We start from the raw sequence: 18,032 nt of genomic DNA, 5'->3' as shown, positions 1-18,032 counted from the left end.
TCCGTTGGAAACTTGCAAAGATCATTGAGTCCAACTGCCTGGAAAAAAAAAATAAAAAAAAATCTGTATCAATATGTCCTGGGGAATTATTAGCAGAAGGCCCCATCCCATCCCCTTTCTACTTTTCACTTACAAATTTATATATTTTCAGTTGAGAAGCTAAATCTCCCCAAAATTATTTTTTGAAATGCCCTTCTCTATTCACTTTCAACACAAGTATTTCAAAAGCTACTCTTCTATCTATCAGATTTCTCCGTCTTTACCAATTGAAGAGATGTTCTGAATATTATTTCAAGATAAACTTCACAACAAATATTGGACTGACTTTAACATAGAAGAGATGGCTCTGTTGCAAATATGGTTCAAGACACATCATTGTTAAAAAGAAAATATTTTAAAGGCACATGTTTACCTGTTATCTCTAACAGTCTAAGGATATCAAAACCTGAAAAAGTGCACTTCTCATCACATGCTTTTTTCTTCTGATACAACAACAAATAAAAAAGCTGGACACTGTGATTTCTTGCCCTTTTCACTAACTCAATATATACACACACATGCACATATGTACACATACATATAGTTTGAGTTGCAAAGTCTGAAAAAGGGAGCTTATTTTGAAAAGAAAGAAAGTCTTTCTCCCTTGAAATCAATAAATGAGAAGATTCCTACTGAATATTGGTTCTGGATAACATAATGTTAACATAGATAACTTAACGTTAACATTTTAACCTGCTTTGGCAGGGGGGTTGGACCCGATGATCTCTTGAGGTCCCTTCCAACCCCTACAATTCTGTGATTCTGTGATAGTCTAAATTTGGCATGAAATAAAGATAGTACACACTCCTTTAAAAAGTTAACATATTCATGTTGTTGAAAACAGACACTCCTTTAAATCACACCAGCACTCTCAAGTCACTGTGCTGTTTTGTTTGTGTATGTGTGTGCTTGTTTGTTTTAAAACAGACCTCCAGACTTTATCATTACATTTGGGCAATTCCAATCTCTCCATCCCAAGCACTGTCATCTCTAACAAGGACGGAACATGGCTGTGAAACTATGAAAGATCCTTGACTGTGGGACCCAACCTTTTTCTACTGAATTACATTCATTTGAGGCTTGGAAAGGAGGCAACCTGCTGAAATCCAGGGTGAATGCATCCTAAGAGTAGGGAATGGCATTACTGTTGCTTCAAGTTACTGGGTAACTGCTTAAATTACTACTTTCTGCAGCAGCATCTGAGTCCATGCTTCAGTATAGACTTGTTTAACAAATTAGCTTTCTGCATATATGTCAAAATACAAAAATATCTCACAAATTACAGTAATTCCAGTGTTGTAGGACAGATGTCCACTGCTATCTCCTTGCCCCAAACCAAGCTGAATTACCTGCTGGAATCGACACAGACAGATGTAGATGTGACTGACCCTGCCTACACCTGAAATTGTAAATTCAAGTTTTCTATGCAAAAAACAAGGTTGCATGCCATAATGTTGCTCCAACACCAGAGGATTACTTGTGATATTATTTTAAAAGAAGGCATTGTATGTTTCCACAAAGTCGTTTCCAAACAGCCTTCTTTTCTTTGGGTTAGTACTTCTTAGTACTAATTTAGTACTTGTTGCTTTTCATTCTTGAGAAAACTGTGTTAAAGCAGACTGCGGGTCACATTTAAACTAACAAGAAAGAAATTTAGCACCTGTGAGAGAAGATGAATAATAAAAACTCATAGCCTGCCATTAGGAATTTGAAAAGGCAGAAACTCCGGCGAGCTCAGACCCTTATTAATACGCTTTTAACTGCAGACACAAGAGGGCAGAAATACTTTTATTCCCCCCCTGCAGCGACCAGTCGCCTCGGAGGAGTGACAGCGGGGACGAACTGAGGCGCTGTGCCCCGGGGACATTCAGCCGGGGTGTAGCCGAGGAGAAGAAAGGCAGGCGCCTCTCCTCCCGGGGTCGCCCCGGATTTCCTCGGGCACCTTCCTCGGACCCCGTCCCCCTTCTCTTGGCTCTGGGGGGGGGGCGCGGAGGGGGAGCGGGCGGCCGTTACCGGCGGCCGTTACCGGCGGCCGTTACCGGTGGCCGTTACCGCCCGCGCTCACCTGAGCGGAGGGGGAGGGAAACCCCGCCACCTTCTCAAGGGTTGCGGGGGGGGGGGGGGGGAGCGGCTGTCCCCGCAGCGGCTTGGGAGATTGGCAAGCGTCTCTGCCCAATCGCGCCAGCCCGCCTCGCCCCTCGCGGATGCCTATTGGTCGTCCGGAGGCAGGGGGCGGGGCCTCGGCGGCTGGCGGGGGTCCCCCGCGGAGCGGGGCGCGCTGGGCTCAGAGCGCGGTGCGGAGCCGAGCGGTGCGGATCGCAGACGCTGCTGCCAGGGGGGTGCCGCCGCTTCCCTCCGCCGGCAGGGACCATGCGGGCTCTGCCCGCCGCGCCGCCGCTGGTCGGCTTGCTGCTGCTGGCCGGCTGCGCCTGGCTCGGGGTTCCGGAGCCGCCGCCAGGCAGCGCCGCGGTCCCTTCGCCCTGGGCAGCGGAGCCGTCCCCCGCCGTGGTGGTGGTGGCCAACCGCGGTCTGCGGGTGCCCCTGGGGCGCTCCGCCTGGCTGGACCCCGCCCGCGACCTGGTGCTGCGGGTGCAGCCGGGCGACCGGTGCCACCTGGCCGTGCTGGACGAGGACCCGCTGTGGCAGCGCCCCGGCCGGCTGAGCCCCCGGCGCTTCCCCTGCGACTTCGGTCCCCGCGAGGTGCGGTACTCCCACCTGGGCGGCCGCAGCCCCGCCAGGGACCGGGTCCGCCTGCAGCTGCGCTACGACTCGCCCAGCAGCGCCCTGGTGCTGCCCCTGGTGCTGGAGGTGGAGGTGCTCTTCACCCAGCTGGAGATCGTCACCCGCAACCTGCCCCTGGTCGTCGAGCGCCTCCGAGGCACCAGCAACCCGCTGGACGCCCGCAGCCTGGAGTTCACCTTCGAGCCGGGCCGGCAGCGCTGTAGGGTGGGCTTGCTGCCGTCGTTGACCGGGCTGCCCCGCTACGGAGAGATCCTCAACTACCCCTCGGCCTTGGTGGCGAGTGGGGAGGCGGTGGATGGTGGCCCCGTGCCCGCCTCGATGTGGGACTGCGAGGAGTTCCTGCGCTTGGGGCTGCGCTACCGGCACACGGCGGCCGGCAGCTCGCCCAACCGCGACCTGGTGCCGCTGGTGGCTGAGCTGTGGGAGGCAACGGGTGGCGGGGCGCCGCTGAAGCGTGAGTACTTCCAGGTGCTGGTGCGGATCCGGGCGGGGACGGAGAACGTGGCTCCCAAACCCAGCTTCTTGGCTATGCTCATGATGGAGGTGGACCAGTTTGTCCTCACCGCCCTCACGCCCGACATGCTGGCGGCCGAGGATGCCGAATCACCCCCGGACCTGTTGCTCTTCAACATCACCTCACCCTTTGGTCCCGGCCAAGGGCACATGGTCAGCACGGATGACCGGAGCTTGCCTGTCTCCTCCTTCAGCCAGCGCGACGTGAGGGAGCTGCGCATCGCCTACCAGCCACCCGTGGAGGACTCGGATCGGGAGCGTCTCTTTGAGCTTGAGCTGGAGGTGCTGGACCCTGAGGGTGCTGCCTCAGAGCCCTTCGCCTTTGTGATTGTGGTGAAGCCCATGAACACCCTAGCGCCAGTGGTGACCCGCAACACTGGCCTTGTGCTCTATGAGGGGCAGTCACGGCCTCTCTCGGGCCCTGGTCCCAGCCCCAACCTGGTGATCAGTGATGAGGATGACCTTGAGCAGGTGCGGGTGAGTGTTGTGGCAGGGCTGAGGCATGGCCACCTCACTCTGCTGGAGGACACCCCGGCATCTGCTGCTCCTCGTAAACACTTCACAGTGGCTGAGCTGGCAGCAGGCCGGGTCATTTACCAGCACGACGGCAGTGAGTCTCCACTCAGTGACAATCTGGTGCTGCGGCTTGAAGATGGTGGCTCCCGTCACCGTGTTGAATTCCTTTTCCCCATTACCCTGGTGCCCACTGATGACCAGCCACCCCTACTCAATGCTAACACGGGGCTGGCGATAGCTGAGGGTGAGACAGTGCCCATCACTACCCGTGCTCTTAGTGCTACTGACATTGACTCTCAGGATGCCATCCTGCTCTTCACAGTGGAGGCTGGCCCCACTGCTGGCCAGCTCCTCCTCCGTCAAGCACAGCCACCTCCTGGCTGGGAAGAGGAGGAAGAAGATGAGGGCTTTTCTTGGAGGAGGGTGTCAGGTGTAGTAGGGAGCTCCCTAATCTATGAAAAGCCAGTGAGAGAGTGGCTGCAGCAGGACATTGTGGAAGGGCGTCTCTACTACCACCACTTTGGGCCTCATAGACCTGGCCCTGGGGTTGTGTTGGACCAGTTTGTCTTTAGGGTCCAAGATGACAATGACCCACCCAACCGCTCTGGGCCACAGACATTTGTGATCCGGGTGCATCCTGTGGACAGATTAGCCCCAGAGCTGCACAGCGGCAGCAGCCTGCACTTAATAGTTGCAGAACAGCAGGTGACTCCCCTGCGGAGGAAGCACTTGTGTTACACAGACCAGGATTCAGGGGACCGTGAGCTCCGCTACACAGTAACCCAGCCCCCCACTGACACCGACACTAACCACCCTCCAGATGAGCACGGAGCCCGTCTTGGATCCCTTGTGCTGACTGAGGATCACTCTGTGGAGGTTACCCACTTCACCCAAGCCCAGATCAATCATCACAAGATCTCCTACCGTCCGCCACAGGAAGAATTGGGAGTGGCTCCTCATTTGATTCAGTTTCAGTATCAGGTGGAAGATGCTGCCGGCAATGCAGCTGAAGGAACTTTCACCATCTACCTGCAGCCCGTGGATAACCAGCCTCCTGAAATCACTAACACTGGATTTACTTTACCTGAGGGAGGCAGCCATGTCCTTAGCCCAACTGAGCTGGATGCCAGTGATACAGACACTGAGCTAGCTCATCTCCGGTTTATCCTGACCCAGGCCCCTCGGTACGGTCAGCTGCAGCTTTCTGGGTACAGTTTGATCCTGGGAGGTGCCTTTGGCTTGGAGGATATCAGGCAAGGGAGGGTGGTATATGTACACAGCGGGGCTGAGACCAACAGCGATACGTGTAGGCTTGATGTGAGTGATGGGGTTCATGTCGTGCCCATCACGTTAAAAATGAATGTGCACCCAGTTGATGATGAGGTTCCCACCCTACGGTTGCCCCCAGGCACTGTTGGTTCCTACCTGGATGTGCTGGAGAATGGTGCTGCTGAAATCACTGCTAATGTGATCCAGGGCACTGATGAGGATACAGATGACTTAATGTTGACCTTCATTGTAGAGGATCCTCCTCAACATGGGAACATCCTCGTCCAAGGGGTGCCTGCAGAGAGATTTTCCCAAAGGGATCTGCTGGATGGTGCTGTGGTGTACGCTCATACTGGGGGTGAAATAGGCCTTCTGCCCAAAGAAGATACCTTCAACCTTACATTGTCTGACCTGTCTGAGGAGTGGAGCATCAGGGGCAATGTCGTTCAAGGAGTTTCAGTCTTGGTGACCATTCTCCCTGTTGACAATCAAGCCCCAGAGATTTTTGTGGGGGAGCAGTTCAGAGTAGTGGAAGGTGACAAACGCGTCATTACTACTGCTCACCTAAGGGCTGAAGATGTAGATACTCCCACTGATGATATACTCTGCACCATTGTTGCTCAGCCCACGTCTGGGTATGTAGAGAACATCTCTCCAGCCCCAGGATCTGAAAAATCCAGAGCAGGTATTGCTATAAGTGCTTTTACCTTAAAAGACCTCCATCAAGGGCATATTTTTTATGTCCAAAGTATACATAAGGGTGTAGAGCCTGTTGAAGATAGATTTGCTTTCCGCTGTTCTGATGGCATTAGCTTTTCCCAAAGGCACATCTTCCCCATTGTCATTATGCCGATGAATGATGAAGAGCCTGAAATCTTTATGCGAGAGTTTGTTGTGATGGAAGGCATGAGCCTGGTTATTGATACCCCTATCCTCAATGCAGTTGATGGGGACATCCCTGCTGATGAGTTAACATTCACGATCACAAGGCTTCCAAGGCATGGCCACATCGTGAACCAACTGGCCAATGGAACTGTCCTAGTTGAGAGCTTCACCTTGGATCAGATAACAGAGAGCTCCAACATACTCTATGAACACGATGACTCCGAGACAAAGGAGGACAGTTTTGAGGTGAAACTCACAGATGGTAAACATACTGTAGTGAAAACGGTATTCATAATGGTTGTTCCTGTAGATGATGAGACACCTAGAATGGCCATCAATGATGGTTTGGAGATTGAAATAGGGGAAACTAGAACTATCCATAACAGAATATTGAAGGCTACTGACCTAGACTCCGAAGACAGAACCTTGACGTATATTATAAGGTATGGGCCAGGACAAGGCCTCTTACAGAGACTAAAACCTTCAGGTGGAGTTGAAAATATCACCCTGGGGATGAACTTCACCCAAGATGAAGTGGATAGAAACTTAATTCGATATATGCACTTTGGCCAAGAAGGTGTACGTGATCTTATCAAATTTGATGTGACAGATGGAATAAATCCACTCATTGATCGCTACTTTTATGTGACGATAGGTAGCATTGACATTGTCTTCCCAGATGTAATTAGCAAAGGAGTTTCTCTGAAGGAAGGAGGAAAGGTAACCCTTACGACCGATTTGCTTAGCACCAGTGACTTGAATAGTCCCGATGAGAACTTAGTTTTCACTATTACCAGAGCACCTGTTCGTGGTCATCTTGAATGCACAGATCAGCCTGGGGTGCCCATCTCCACTTTTACTCAGCTCCTATTAGCAGGCAATAAAATTTATTATATTCACACTTCAGAAGATGAGGTGAAAATGGACAGCTTTGAGTTTGAAGTCACTGATGGCTACAACCCTGTATTTCGTACTTTCAGAATTTCTATCAGTGATGTGGATAATAAGAAACCTGTTGTCACAATCCATAACCTGGTGGTGAATGAAAATGAATACAAACTGATAACACCATTTGAACTGACTGTAGAAGACAGAGATACACCTGATACGCTGCTAAAATTTATCATCACTCAAATACCAGTTCATGGTCAGATCATGTTCAATAATTCCAAACCAGTCACCACCTTCACTAAACAAGATCTAAATGAAAATCTAATCAGCTACAGACATGATGGCACAGAATCAGTTGAGGACAGCTTCTCTTTCACTGTTACAGATGGCACTCACACTGATTTCTATGTCTTCCCCAACACTGTATTTGAAACGAGGAAACCTCAGACCATGAAGATTCGGATAATGGCTGTGGATAACAGCGTACCTCAAATCGTAATTAACAAAGGTGCTCAAACTCTCCGAACTCTGGCCACGGGTCATGTAGGGTTTCTGATTACCAACAAGGTGCTCAAAGCGGAAGACAGGGACAGTTTACATGTTACTCTCAAGATCAGGATCACAGAGGGTCCTCGCCATGGATTCCTGATTCACCTGGGGAAAGGCAACCATAGCATCAGCCAATTCAGCCAAGGTATTACAATACTCCACATGTTCTTTAGTTCACTGGAAACATGCTTTCTCTTGTTAAACTCTGTAATAATTGATGGGAGAGTCTTTCTGACAGCAAGTTTATTTATAGTGTCTTAATTATTTTTTAGTTCTGCTTATTTATTGTGTCTGTGATACCTTTAAACAGGAAATCGGGTTTACTGAGGAAGCACTGAATAGAGGAGCATCTTTGCTGTGGAGAGCTTACAGTCCAAATAACCTGGAATAAGTCTACCTATATTGAGGAGACTTATTCAGTGATATAAATTTGGATAACAGAATTGGTTCCAGATCTTTAGAGGCCAAGTGCCTTCTTTGAGAGTTTTATTTAGAAAATGCTATGGGAGTGGCCAAGCTATTATTAACTAATGGTCATGCCATGACTAGGGTATCGGTTGCTATACAGCTTGAGTAACTTAACTGTAAAAGTAAAATCATTTCCCAGACATGGAGAGATAATATGAGTGCATTTGTTGCTTTAATTACACAGACCTTAACCACAAAGTGTTTGTGGCAAAGTAAAAGGTAATGTAAATGTTTTAAAATTATGTCAGTGGTACTTACTTTTTACAAAGAACTAAAATACTGGGTGGTATAAATAGGATGAAAACCACATGTGCCATATGTACTGAAATAAAGCCTTAACACAAGGCTATGAAGTAACTTTAATTGAAAGGGGGGCATTAACTATTCTCTGAAGAATTTTCCATGTTACTTTGTAATGAGTTAATAACTTGTTAATTAAAAATGAGTTTTTTTGGAGCCTCCTGCAGCTGTGGAGTGTGCAGATACCTAACTGCATGCAGACTCAGACTTAAAGGGGCTCAGACAGGCTGGGCTGTGTAGGTGGTAAGGGCAGAGATGAACCCTTGATGTAGTTGGCCGTATTTAATTTTACAGAGCCTGTACTGGTGGTGTGTATCCCTGGTTACAGTCTTGGCTGTAAGTGATGTTCTTTTCAGATATACCAGACCTTGCAACAGGCCTGATGAACTTTCGAATGACTGGTATGCCCTGAGTTTTGCTGTGTTAGTACAAAAAAAAAAAAAGGGGGGGGGGGAGGTAACGAGGGACCAAACATGTCTAAGCTTTGGGAATCAACACAGCTCCTTAAATATAAGGCTTTGGTAGTTAACTGCAAGAGTATTAAGAGCATCGTTGTCAGAGTAAGTGAGAGACAGAAGAGAAAGAGAGTGAACAAATAAACATATTATCAGTTTTTTGATGGGTTTTCTCTTACCTTGGAGAATGTAGGATTACTGAACAGGTATTCCCTGAAAGCAGTCCACTGCATAGCACGTTTTGGGGGGGGCAGTGAGTGGTTGGAAGATAGGGTGCCTAAGCTGAGTGAGAAGCCTGCAACCTTAAGGAAAGCTGGTTTTAGAGCTGATGAGGATCCCCAGACAGTGTCAAAACTCCACAGGTTCCTTGACAGTATCAGCACAAGATCTTCTAATTTGTGTTGAGTTGAAGAGTTTTTCTGAAAAATACACGTCTTTAATAATTTTCTATTTTGACTCTTTTAAGCAAGTAATGCCTGAGCATCTGTATGGTATTTCTGTGGTATTCTCTCTTCTCTACTTTCTAAATGCTTTCTATAAAGGTTTGTATTTTGTGAAGCAAAGTTGTTGAAATGTCTTATGAATGCAGGGCCAAGCACTTCAGAGAGTCTAGAAAGGCTGCATGAAAGTCAGAAAGCATCAAACTCATGCAGGGGTAATACATCTGCTGAGGACAAGGAAAGAGGAGTTATTAGAAGTAACAAAATAACCTGGGAATGAAAGTCACAGGGGAAAGAGCGCTGTCTTTTGCTTTCCTTTTTCCTCGGATGCCCTCGTCTCTGTAGCTGTTTTGGGTATGGGAGAGGTCGTGGGTGGCAAGGAGACAAAAATTCTTGGCTGGACCTAGAAGGCTGCACTTTTGAGAAGTAATGTGAGATGCTGAGGTCTTTCATTGACCAAGCTCCATACTCAAAACTCCATGGGTAGCTCACTGTTGCCCCTCACCTTGTAGCCCTCTGTAATTAGTGTGCAAAGTACTGTCAAATCTGGAGTAGTGAATCTATGCATATTTCATACTTATGCTGTAATAATAGACAAATAATAATCTACTGTTCAGGGAAAGAGTAAATAAGACTCGTGTCATAACCGTAATGAGCCTTCCATAAGTGCAGATTTTGCAGCCAGCCATGCACCCTAGTTTTGGCTTTGAGATGCTCCTGTACTGACCATTAAATTTGATGTTACTTTATGTTTTTTGATCTTTTCCATTTTTAGTGGTCCCATTTTGCCATGTGGAGGGATCTTTTTCAAACCACTGAATAGTTCCAGATTCATTACTTGTGTGTCCTGATGGACCTCATAAAACATATTTATAATCTTCCAGTATATTTTGGAAGTTGTCTCTGGAAGTCATTTGGTCCAACCCCTACTCAAAACTGGGCCAACTCTGGAGTCAGTTCAGGCCATTAGGGTCATATGCAGTTGAGTTTTGAGAGATGCTCAGTGGTTTGCGAAGTCCATCCTAATGCTCTGCCACCACCTCACAGTCCCATTCCTTGTTTTGGGGTCTGTCTTTGTGGAACATGCAGACTGACCGATTTGAAGGAGGTAACACTGGTGAAACAAGATTCCTTGTGCAAGCAGCTTCAGCAGCACGGTTTATCAGATTGCTTGTAACTGAAAGAGGGGGCAGAGGGATTATTTGGCAAACGGCTTTCTGATTTATCCTTGAGATTGTGTTTCAGTATCTGCCCACAATACTTGAAGTGCTAGAGAGGAAATTAGCCTAGCACTGCAAGATAAGCTAAAAGCCCCCAATCAAAATGTAGTTGTGCAGAATGTGGTATGTCCTGGAGATTTGTTCCCTGTTGTGTATATTGTTCAGGAACAATCAGTGTGGGGCTTTCTAATTAGTATACATCAAATATGTCTGTCACAAGTCCAGTAGGTAATCTTTAGCTCATGAGTCTCATTGAGTTAAATGAGATTGCTCAAAAGGGGTATTAGTGCGTGGAGGAATTAACTGCTTGGTAAAAGGTTTCCAAATTCTGCAAATAGTTGGTGCTTGTTATTCTTTTATATTTAATTGTTAAAATAATCTGAATTAGAGAGGCATGGGACAGTAACAAAATAAAATACTCTTAAAATACATTAAGCAGTTCCTAAGTTTATTCAAATGCTATCTATTACTTAAAGTTATGCTATCTATTACTTAAAGTTACACCTGAAAGCAATAATTTCATTTCATTATTATTTCTTTGTGCTTTATATTTACAATTTGGTGATAGTAAATGAAGAGAAAGCTCAGAGACAAACACTTGTCATGTGGTAATTTCTATTTTCTAGTGCCTAGGACAAAAATACATACAAGGAATATTGTGTATGCATAATCATACAGCATTCATCTCTGCAAGTCAGGGCTGGAATCTGTTCATGGCAGATACTCATTAAGATTAGATAATTTGTTTAAAAGTGGGAAAAAATCTGTTAAGAAACTTTCAAGTCTTTCACATTTACAGAAGTTCAGTGGTATATAACAAGTTGTTAGCTGATGCGTGGATAATGTTTTGAATGCACACCCTATGATCCTGAGTGCTGTTTTGGGAGACCCTGGTCCCACATGGGTAGGTTTGTGAATAAGGGCCAGGCCACATCCCACAGCCCTCCAGGTGTGCTGAGGAGCCAGGAAGACGGGAAAAGGATAGAGGAGAGCAAAAATCTGCCTTGGCAATAATCGAAGTTAGTTGGTGTCTCGGCACTGCACGTAGCTTCCTCAAGCCAAAGGTACCTACATGGCTGAATGCACAGCACCTTGCAAGCAATGGTTTTACTCAGCATTCATCCCTGATAATGCATTTTATCTTCCTTTTCAGGAAAATGTTTTCAGAAAGATGAGTGAGTTATGTTGTGAAGTACATTTGTTTCTTAAAGATTATATGTTAATACATGTAGCCTTTAATAACTGCATCAGTTTTGCAGACTTTTAAATGGAATGGCAATTCCCTGATCTAGTGCAGATATTTTTATTTTTCTAAGAGAAAGCTGCTGGATTTCTAGTGAGGGGAGAATTCCAATATCATATGAATGTTTAGTAGGCAGTGCAGTTGCACACTAATGAATTATGCTTACAACCAGGTCAGCTTTAATATAGTTAACATAACTTAATCAGCTGTGGAAGGAAAGTATAAAATTGCTCAACTGACTTTAAATGTGTACTTAATGAGCAGAAAGCCGGTCATTCCTTTGCAATTCTTTCCACAAAAAAGAGATTTTTTGATGACAAGTGGCTTTTTTGATGAGGTGGTCCTGCAAACATTGGCTCAAGTGCTTATCTTTATATATGTTGGAACCATTGATTTTGATAAGGTTACCCGCATGGGCAGAGCTAAGTACCTGTGTAAGTGTTTGCAGGATGAAAGATTTATTTGCTGCACTGGCATAAGAAGGTATTTGTTTGCATCCTCTTTACAGCCCTGTGAATTTTTGATCTTTAACTTTCTTTCAAACATTTATAGAAGAGATTCTTTAGTGACATATCCCTGCTGATAGGGTTCTTAACTTGTTTGCCTTAGAAGATGTCTGGCTACTTTTGGAACTGAGGACATTGAGGAGCTCTAATAAAAGTGCTTTGGGCTTGTTTTTCCCAACACACTTGGGAATGGAACTTGGGTGGTACTTGAGACCTACTTTAATGCTATTAATTTCTAAAACTTTCTCTTAAAAATGAATGAAATAGAAATTACCCCATGCTGTTTGATGTAGCCTCCAACTTGGATTTTTACCAACAAGGGACAAAAATTAGTTTTTATATATTGCATGTTTCTTGTCTCTACTCAAGGAGACCAGAAAACATTACATTAATAAATGTTCATTTACCTGTTGCACACTTTTTATTGGAATCGATTATTCACAATTATGCATTTAATATTTTTTTTGTTACTGAAGTCTTGGCTATCTACTTAAGTTGCATGTCTTTGGGTTCTTAAAACAGCCAATGTGTTTAAGCACTATTTGTGACAGCATGTTCATAAAGATTATATGGCATATCATTTGAAAACAGTTTGATAGGAAGAAGAGGGCATTTTGGGAGGACCAAAGAGATTAAGATTTCTGTACTGCAGAATGTGTAGGAATATCTTATCCTAGAGACAGGCAACATGCCAGAAGTAATCTAGTTCTAGAAGTAGAGGTGGGTTGTGTGAACTACTTTGTCTTAAATCTTGAATGGAGAGTAGAACTCAACATAGAAAATAACCTGGGTTTTGTTGCTATTTCAGCCCCAGGTTTCCCGTGACCTGTGACTTGTTATTTAGAGTAGAACACTTTGTACCTCCTTTCTAGCATCTGTATGGTAGATATCTGAATTTGAAGCCAGTGCTTGAAGATCTTCCCTAATTATCAGACATGGCTGAAACAGGAACAAAACCCAGTGTATTTTCTCCATTAGAGCAGGCTACAGTACTTCTCAGGATGAAGAACAGTGACAGAATCAATATCTTGGTGGAGATGCACCTCTGTCTAAGAAAATGCACCAGAAAAAATATGAAATAATTCTGACTGTTGAGCCTACATTCTTACATTTCCTTTTGGTTCTGTTTGTACATACATCTTAAATGAAAGAGAGGACTGGGGAAAGGAAAGTAAAAGGAGAGGAAATGACTGATATCTGTTAAAACTTCACCTCTGTTAATACTGAAATTCCTGAGCCCTACTGGAGAGCTTTGACCTCTTTCTGATGAAGCTAAACTATTCAATACATGTCATGTTTTTCTACAAAAAAAAAGTTTCCTATCTTCAGAATTTAAAATAAAATGTATTTTTCTGACTCTTTACAGCTGATATTGATGATATGAAGATATGCTATGTTCTACGAGCGGGTGACAATGCCACCAGTGACATTTTTCATTTCATGGTTGAAGATGGTGGTGAGTACTCTAAGATGTGTTTTTGCTGTTCACAAAAGAGAAGAAGTTTAAGTATACTTTAGGAGCTTACGAACATTGAATTTCACTGAAGGAAGTCTATGTTGTCTCCTGGAATTTTTATTATTTTTTTTTTTTAACTTTCCCATATTGTGGACTACTGATGTTGACTACAAAGAGAGGTTTAGAAGAAGTGGTAATTGCGTCTAATGAAAAAACAATCAAGCTACTGAGGAGAGTGAAATTCTCTAAGTCTATTCAGATATCCAGGCTTTCTGTAGTTTTACATTTGTGTTCCCTGTCCGGGTTCTTTATGCATAAATTGTCATAAACCTTTTATCTTGAGAGACTTTACAGACTCGGGGTTACATTTATGATTGCCTACCTCTTTAGAGGTTTCAGTTATAAGACCACCTTTCCTCTATTCATATGGGCAGATTGCTGTACATTTTGCTTTCAAGATTCTGAGTTCAAGTTCTGCCTCTACTTCCTTAGCATAACAGAATCCTTAGTGTCTTGTCACTGATCTTCATCAGGTGATGAATTGTAGTGACTGATGATGTCTTGCAAGGTTTTAGAAGTTGCAAAAGGAAAGAATGAAAACAATTTGAGAATACTGCACACACTCACTTAAGGAAACAAACAACAGACATTAAAGGTTCTTTTTTTGGGTTTTAAAGAACAAAGAAAGAGCTGTTTGAGGGTAAACAAAACACATTAACAGGCTATTTGTTTCCATCAAGTGTTTCCAGATATTCATAAATGCATATATTCCTGTGGATGATAACAGGTGACTAGTTTATGTTACTTTAATACCTTTTTATAATATGTGATACATAACTATGAATAATTGGCTATGAATGTTATAGCTGATTTCATAATATACTTAGAAAAAAGTACTTCAAGCTAGCTTGTTTTCAGCTCATGTGTACTCAGCTTATGCTTTCTTCAGAAGCACAGCTAGTATTAAGATCAGTGAACAGGAATCTGTTCTGTCTGTCACAGATCAGTTTGCCACCATCCACCATGGCTGGGAGTGGGCTATTAAATCATGTTCTCCTTTCCATTGTGTTGGACGTCTACAGAAGAGACAGTTCCTCTAGAGACTTTTGAAAACATGCTTGCTACCTCAGAGAATGAGCATTGACATAAGAGTTTGTAACAGTAGGCTTATTTTCCTTAAATATTTTATTTTTAGTGAAGCATAGGTTAGAAACACTGAAAGCTAAGTAAAGATAATTGAACACAGGGTGATATATTTTGTTTGTAATGCCATCATTTTCTTATGACAGGTGTCACTGTATGGTGATGTTGCTTATAATTTTCAAGTTCTTGTAGTAGGTGAAAAAATACTCAGACTTGAGATGTTTCAAGGTTTTATGGGAAGGGAACAATTAAAGCTGAAGAAAGTTTGCTGTCTCAGTGAACTGTCCGATTAACATCCTTTCTTAAAACTGAGATGTTCCTTGGGAATCCAACATTTGTGAGACTTCTCTTCATGCTATTTGCACACTTTGCAGTGGTAAATCTGTGGTTAAAGCAAATTCAACTCAGTATATTCCAACTCTATACCAAGAATTTTTCTCATATCGGAAAACTGTCCTGCCACATCTGCTTCCACTTGGAGGAGTTGTAACAGCATGTCAGTTTTAACAGTATGCTATTTTTCATAGTACAAAGATTCATTATGATAACAAGAGCCTTTAGAACTTGTGACATTACCATTTTGCAGACTGCTTATCTAGATGGTCCTTGCTTTCCTGAGTCTATTTGTTGACAAAGTGAAAAATAAACTGTGTTGATTTCAGAATATTTTTGAATTTCTGCTTGCCTAAAGGTGATAAAACTATTTAAAAAGAATGAAGTTGTGATCAAAACATTAATAATCGTCTATCTGAAACAACTCAAATTCATTACCATGTCTTTAGAATCTGTAAGAGGTGAAAAAGCCAGTAATTTATCTAGCTCTATTTCCACCCTCTTCAGAAAGACATCAAAGGAAGTGTTTTACAGCTCAGGTAAATTCTGGCAGAGTTTCAGTGGTACAAAGATTATTGTTTGTTTTTGATTTTAAGCCAGATCATTCTAAGAGACTACACACAAGAGCTGAGTGAAAGCCTCAGCACAGACTACCAACATCTGCAGCAGAATGGCATGCTTCAGACTTCTTGCTCCTGTATCAGGAATTTTGCTGTAGTAACAAGTTTGTGATAGCTACCACACAGCACCTAATGTTGTGAATGAAATAAGTGGTACTTCACTTAAGATGAATTCTGCCATACTCTGTAAGTGATCTTGTGACCCAAGGATTTTATGTCTTCCAGTCCTGTTGTGCCTCAGCAAGGGGAAGCTACAACACCAGTCCCTGCTCTCTTCGAACAGTATGAGCTGTAAAATTGATTTTGCCCCAAACCACTAGCGCCACCTGTAAAACAGAGTTCTGTGTGTCTTGGAATATTTGTTCATAGTCTGCGAACTGGAAATAGGACAAAAAGAGCATGTCTTTCCATAGCTCCATGTGATGGTTGATCCTCCCCACTCATCATACGGTGACTGATGAGAACAAATCCAGAAGCTCTTTTGTCAATCTCTTTTAAATGATTGCCTGACTGGGGCTTGAGTCTGTTACCTCAGGCAATTGCACGGAGGCACAGCAGCTACAAGGAGACATCAAACTGCTCTGGTGTGAATTTTGTTGGAGATCTGGAATTTTGTTTATCCTCTAAATGTGGCCAGCAATTGTGGTAAGCAAGTTAGGGCAGAACAGGTGTGTAAGGGAGGGGAAAAGAGCCAAGTCAGTGCTCTGCCAGCTCTTGCCTGTTCAGTTGCTCGCAACAGGAGTGAGGTGAGGTGAATGCCACACTGTGTACCAAATCATGACCCAAGATCTGAAAACATGAAATATGGTGCTGGGGGTACTTGTTTACTTACTGGCCAAGGGGGAAAACTCCAGGCTAGATAAATGGGACAATAGCTCACAAATTATGAGTGTTCAATGGTAACTTTCCGAGCGTAACTAAAGAGAGCAGAAATGTGCTCAATATGAAAAGAAAGGAAAGACTAAATGAAAGAAGGCCCTTAGGGCTGTAGTTTACAAGCGAGAGCATAGGCCTGCTGTGTTGAAATCAAATTAGAGGTTTCATCAAAAAGAACTAGTTGAGATTTTAAGCCCTGAAAGATTCTTATTGTCAGCATCAATTACCTACATATGTACAGCTATAGTGCCTTTCTGACTTTAAGTAGCTTGTTTCATAAGGGTAATTAAAAAGCAAAATAAATTGAACGCTGCCCAGCTATTTATCAGCACTAGTATTTTTTTAAAGGTAGAATTAGTTCTAATTCTTCATGTTTGGGGATTTAGCCTCAAGATGATCAATAAAGTGGATTTATTGCACTTTTGTTTTCCTTAGAACAAGAAGATGATGTAGTACATTTGCTGCTTGCAGGGTTATCTGTATGAGATTTTGAAAGAAACTACCATAGCTGATATTAACAATTTGCTTTCTCTTTTGCGTTGAATTTAGATCTTAAAATGGCCATGTGGAGACCTGTTGATACTGAAGTGTGTGAGTCCGTTTTAGCAAAACTTTGCTGAAAATATGGATTTTTGTTTTTCACAGCAGTTGCAAAATAGTCAATGTTGAATATCTTTTCTCAGAAATGGTTTCCACATTCCATTAATGAGGTGAAGAAAAAACACTTCATAGCAAGTGCAAGCATGGGGCAATGGTGAATGCTGATGTTTAAATTATGAAATACTTAATTCAGTGATAAATAAAGGAGCCAATGCTAACAGAAGGCAGAGGAAATATTTTTTTTTTTTTCCTAGTGGAAAGGTAAGAAGAAATGGCAATCCAGACTGGATAGTGAATTCCTGGATGTATTTGTGAAATGTGAAGTTGCACGCTATTGAGAGAATTGTGCTATATTTCAAATGTGAAATTAGCTGAAGTGGTTTAAGGCAAATTTTTGGCTAGATTCTGCTGATGTTATATAACAAAATAAATATACTCCAAAGTTGGCACTAAACTCAAACCCCAGCTCAGACACTATACTTCAGACATTGGCTTTCCAGATTTGGCAGTGTCAGGGGCAGATACATTCCCTTGCCCAAGTACAGCTAGCCAGCAATGGGTATTACAGCTGTGGCACCAGTACTATGGCAGCATGCTGCATGACAGCTACAGAGCAGTGCTTCTCGGTAAGGGACTGTCACAGCATTGTTGTCTTCATTCTTTTTCTTCCCATAAGAAAAAACTCTTTCTTTTATGTAGGTGCTGTAGATAACCCTGAATTGTTCAAATTCAGACCTTCTTCAAGTGAAGAAATACTCATCTGTTCTAAATCTATTCTTCTGCACCAAAATATTTTTAAAATATGACCTACTCTTGCTTAGTTGGTGCTGTGTTTTCTGTTCAGTCTTAATTTGAACTGTAATTTGTCCCTCCCTTACCCAGCTCAGTGATAGTGGATCCCTCCAAACACAAAAAGTCCCCCACAAAACTGCTTCTTTAGGACTGCTAAGCGGTGTCTTGTGGTAGTG

General features: G+C 43.5%; 1 protein-coding gene across 1 annotated transcript in view; it reads left to right on the top strand.

Moving 5' to 3' along the window:
• Positions 1 to 2,313: 2,313 nt before the first annotated feature.
• Positions 2,314 to 18,032, top strand: part of FREM2 (FRAS1 related extracellular matrix 2) — a 129,352-nt gene continuing 113,633 nt past the window's right edge. The window contains exons 1-2 of the mRNA XM_083796399.1: positions 2,314 to 7,549; positions 13,403 to 13,492. Coding sequence (XP_083652525.1) covers positions 2,410 to 7,549; positions 13,403 to 13,492 — 5,230 coding nt within the window. The 5' untranslated portion in view covers positions 2,314 to 2,409. The remainder of the gene's footprint in view (positions 7,550 to 13,402; positions 13,493 to 18,032) is intronic.

This window comes from Anser anser (genome assembly GCF_964211835.1).
Source record: "Anser anser genome assembly, chromosome: 1".
In the NCBI taxonomy this organism is placed as follows: domain Eukaryota; kingdom Metazoa; phylum Chordata; class Aves; order Anseriformes; family Anatidae; genus Anser; species Anser anser.
This window is presented reverse-complemented; position numbering and strand designations above follow the sequence as displayed.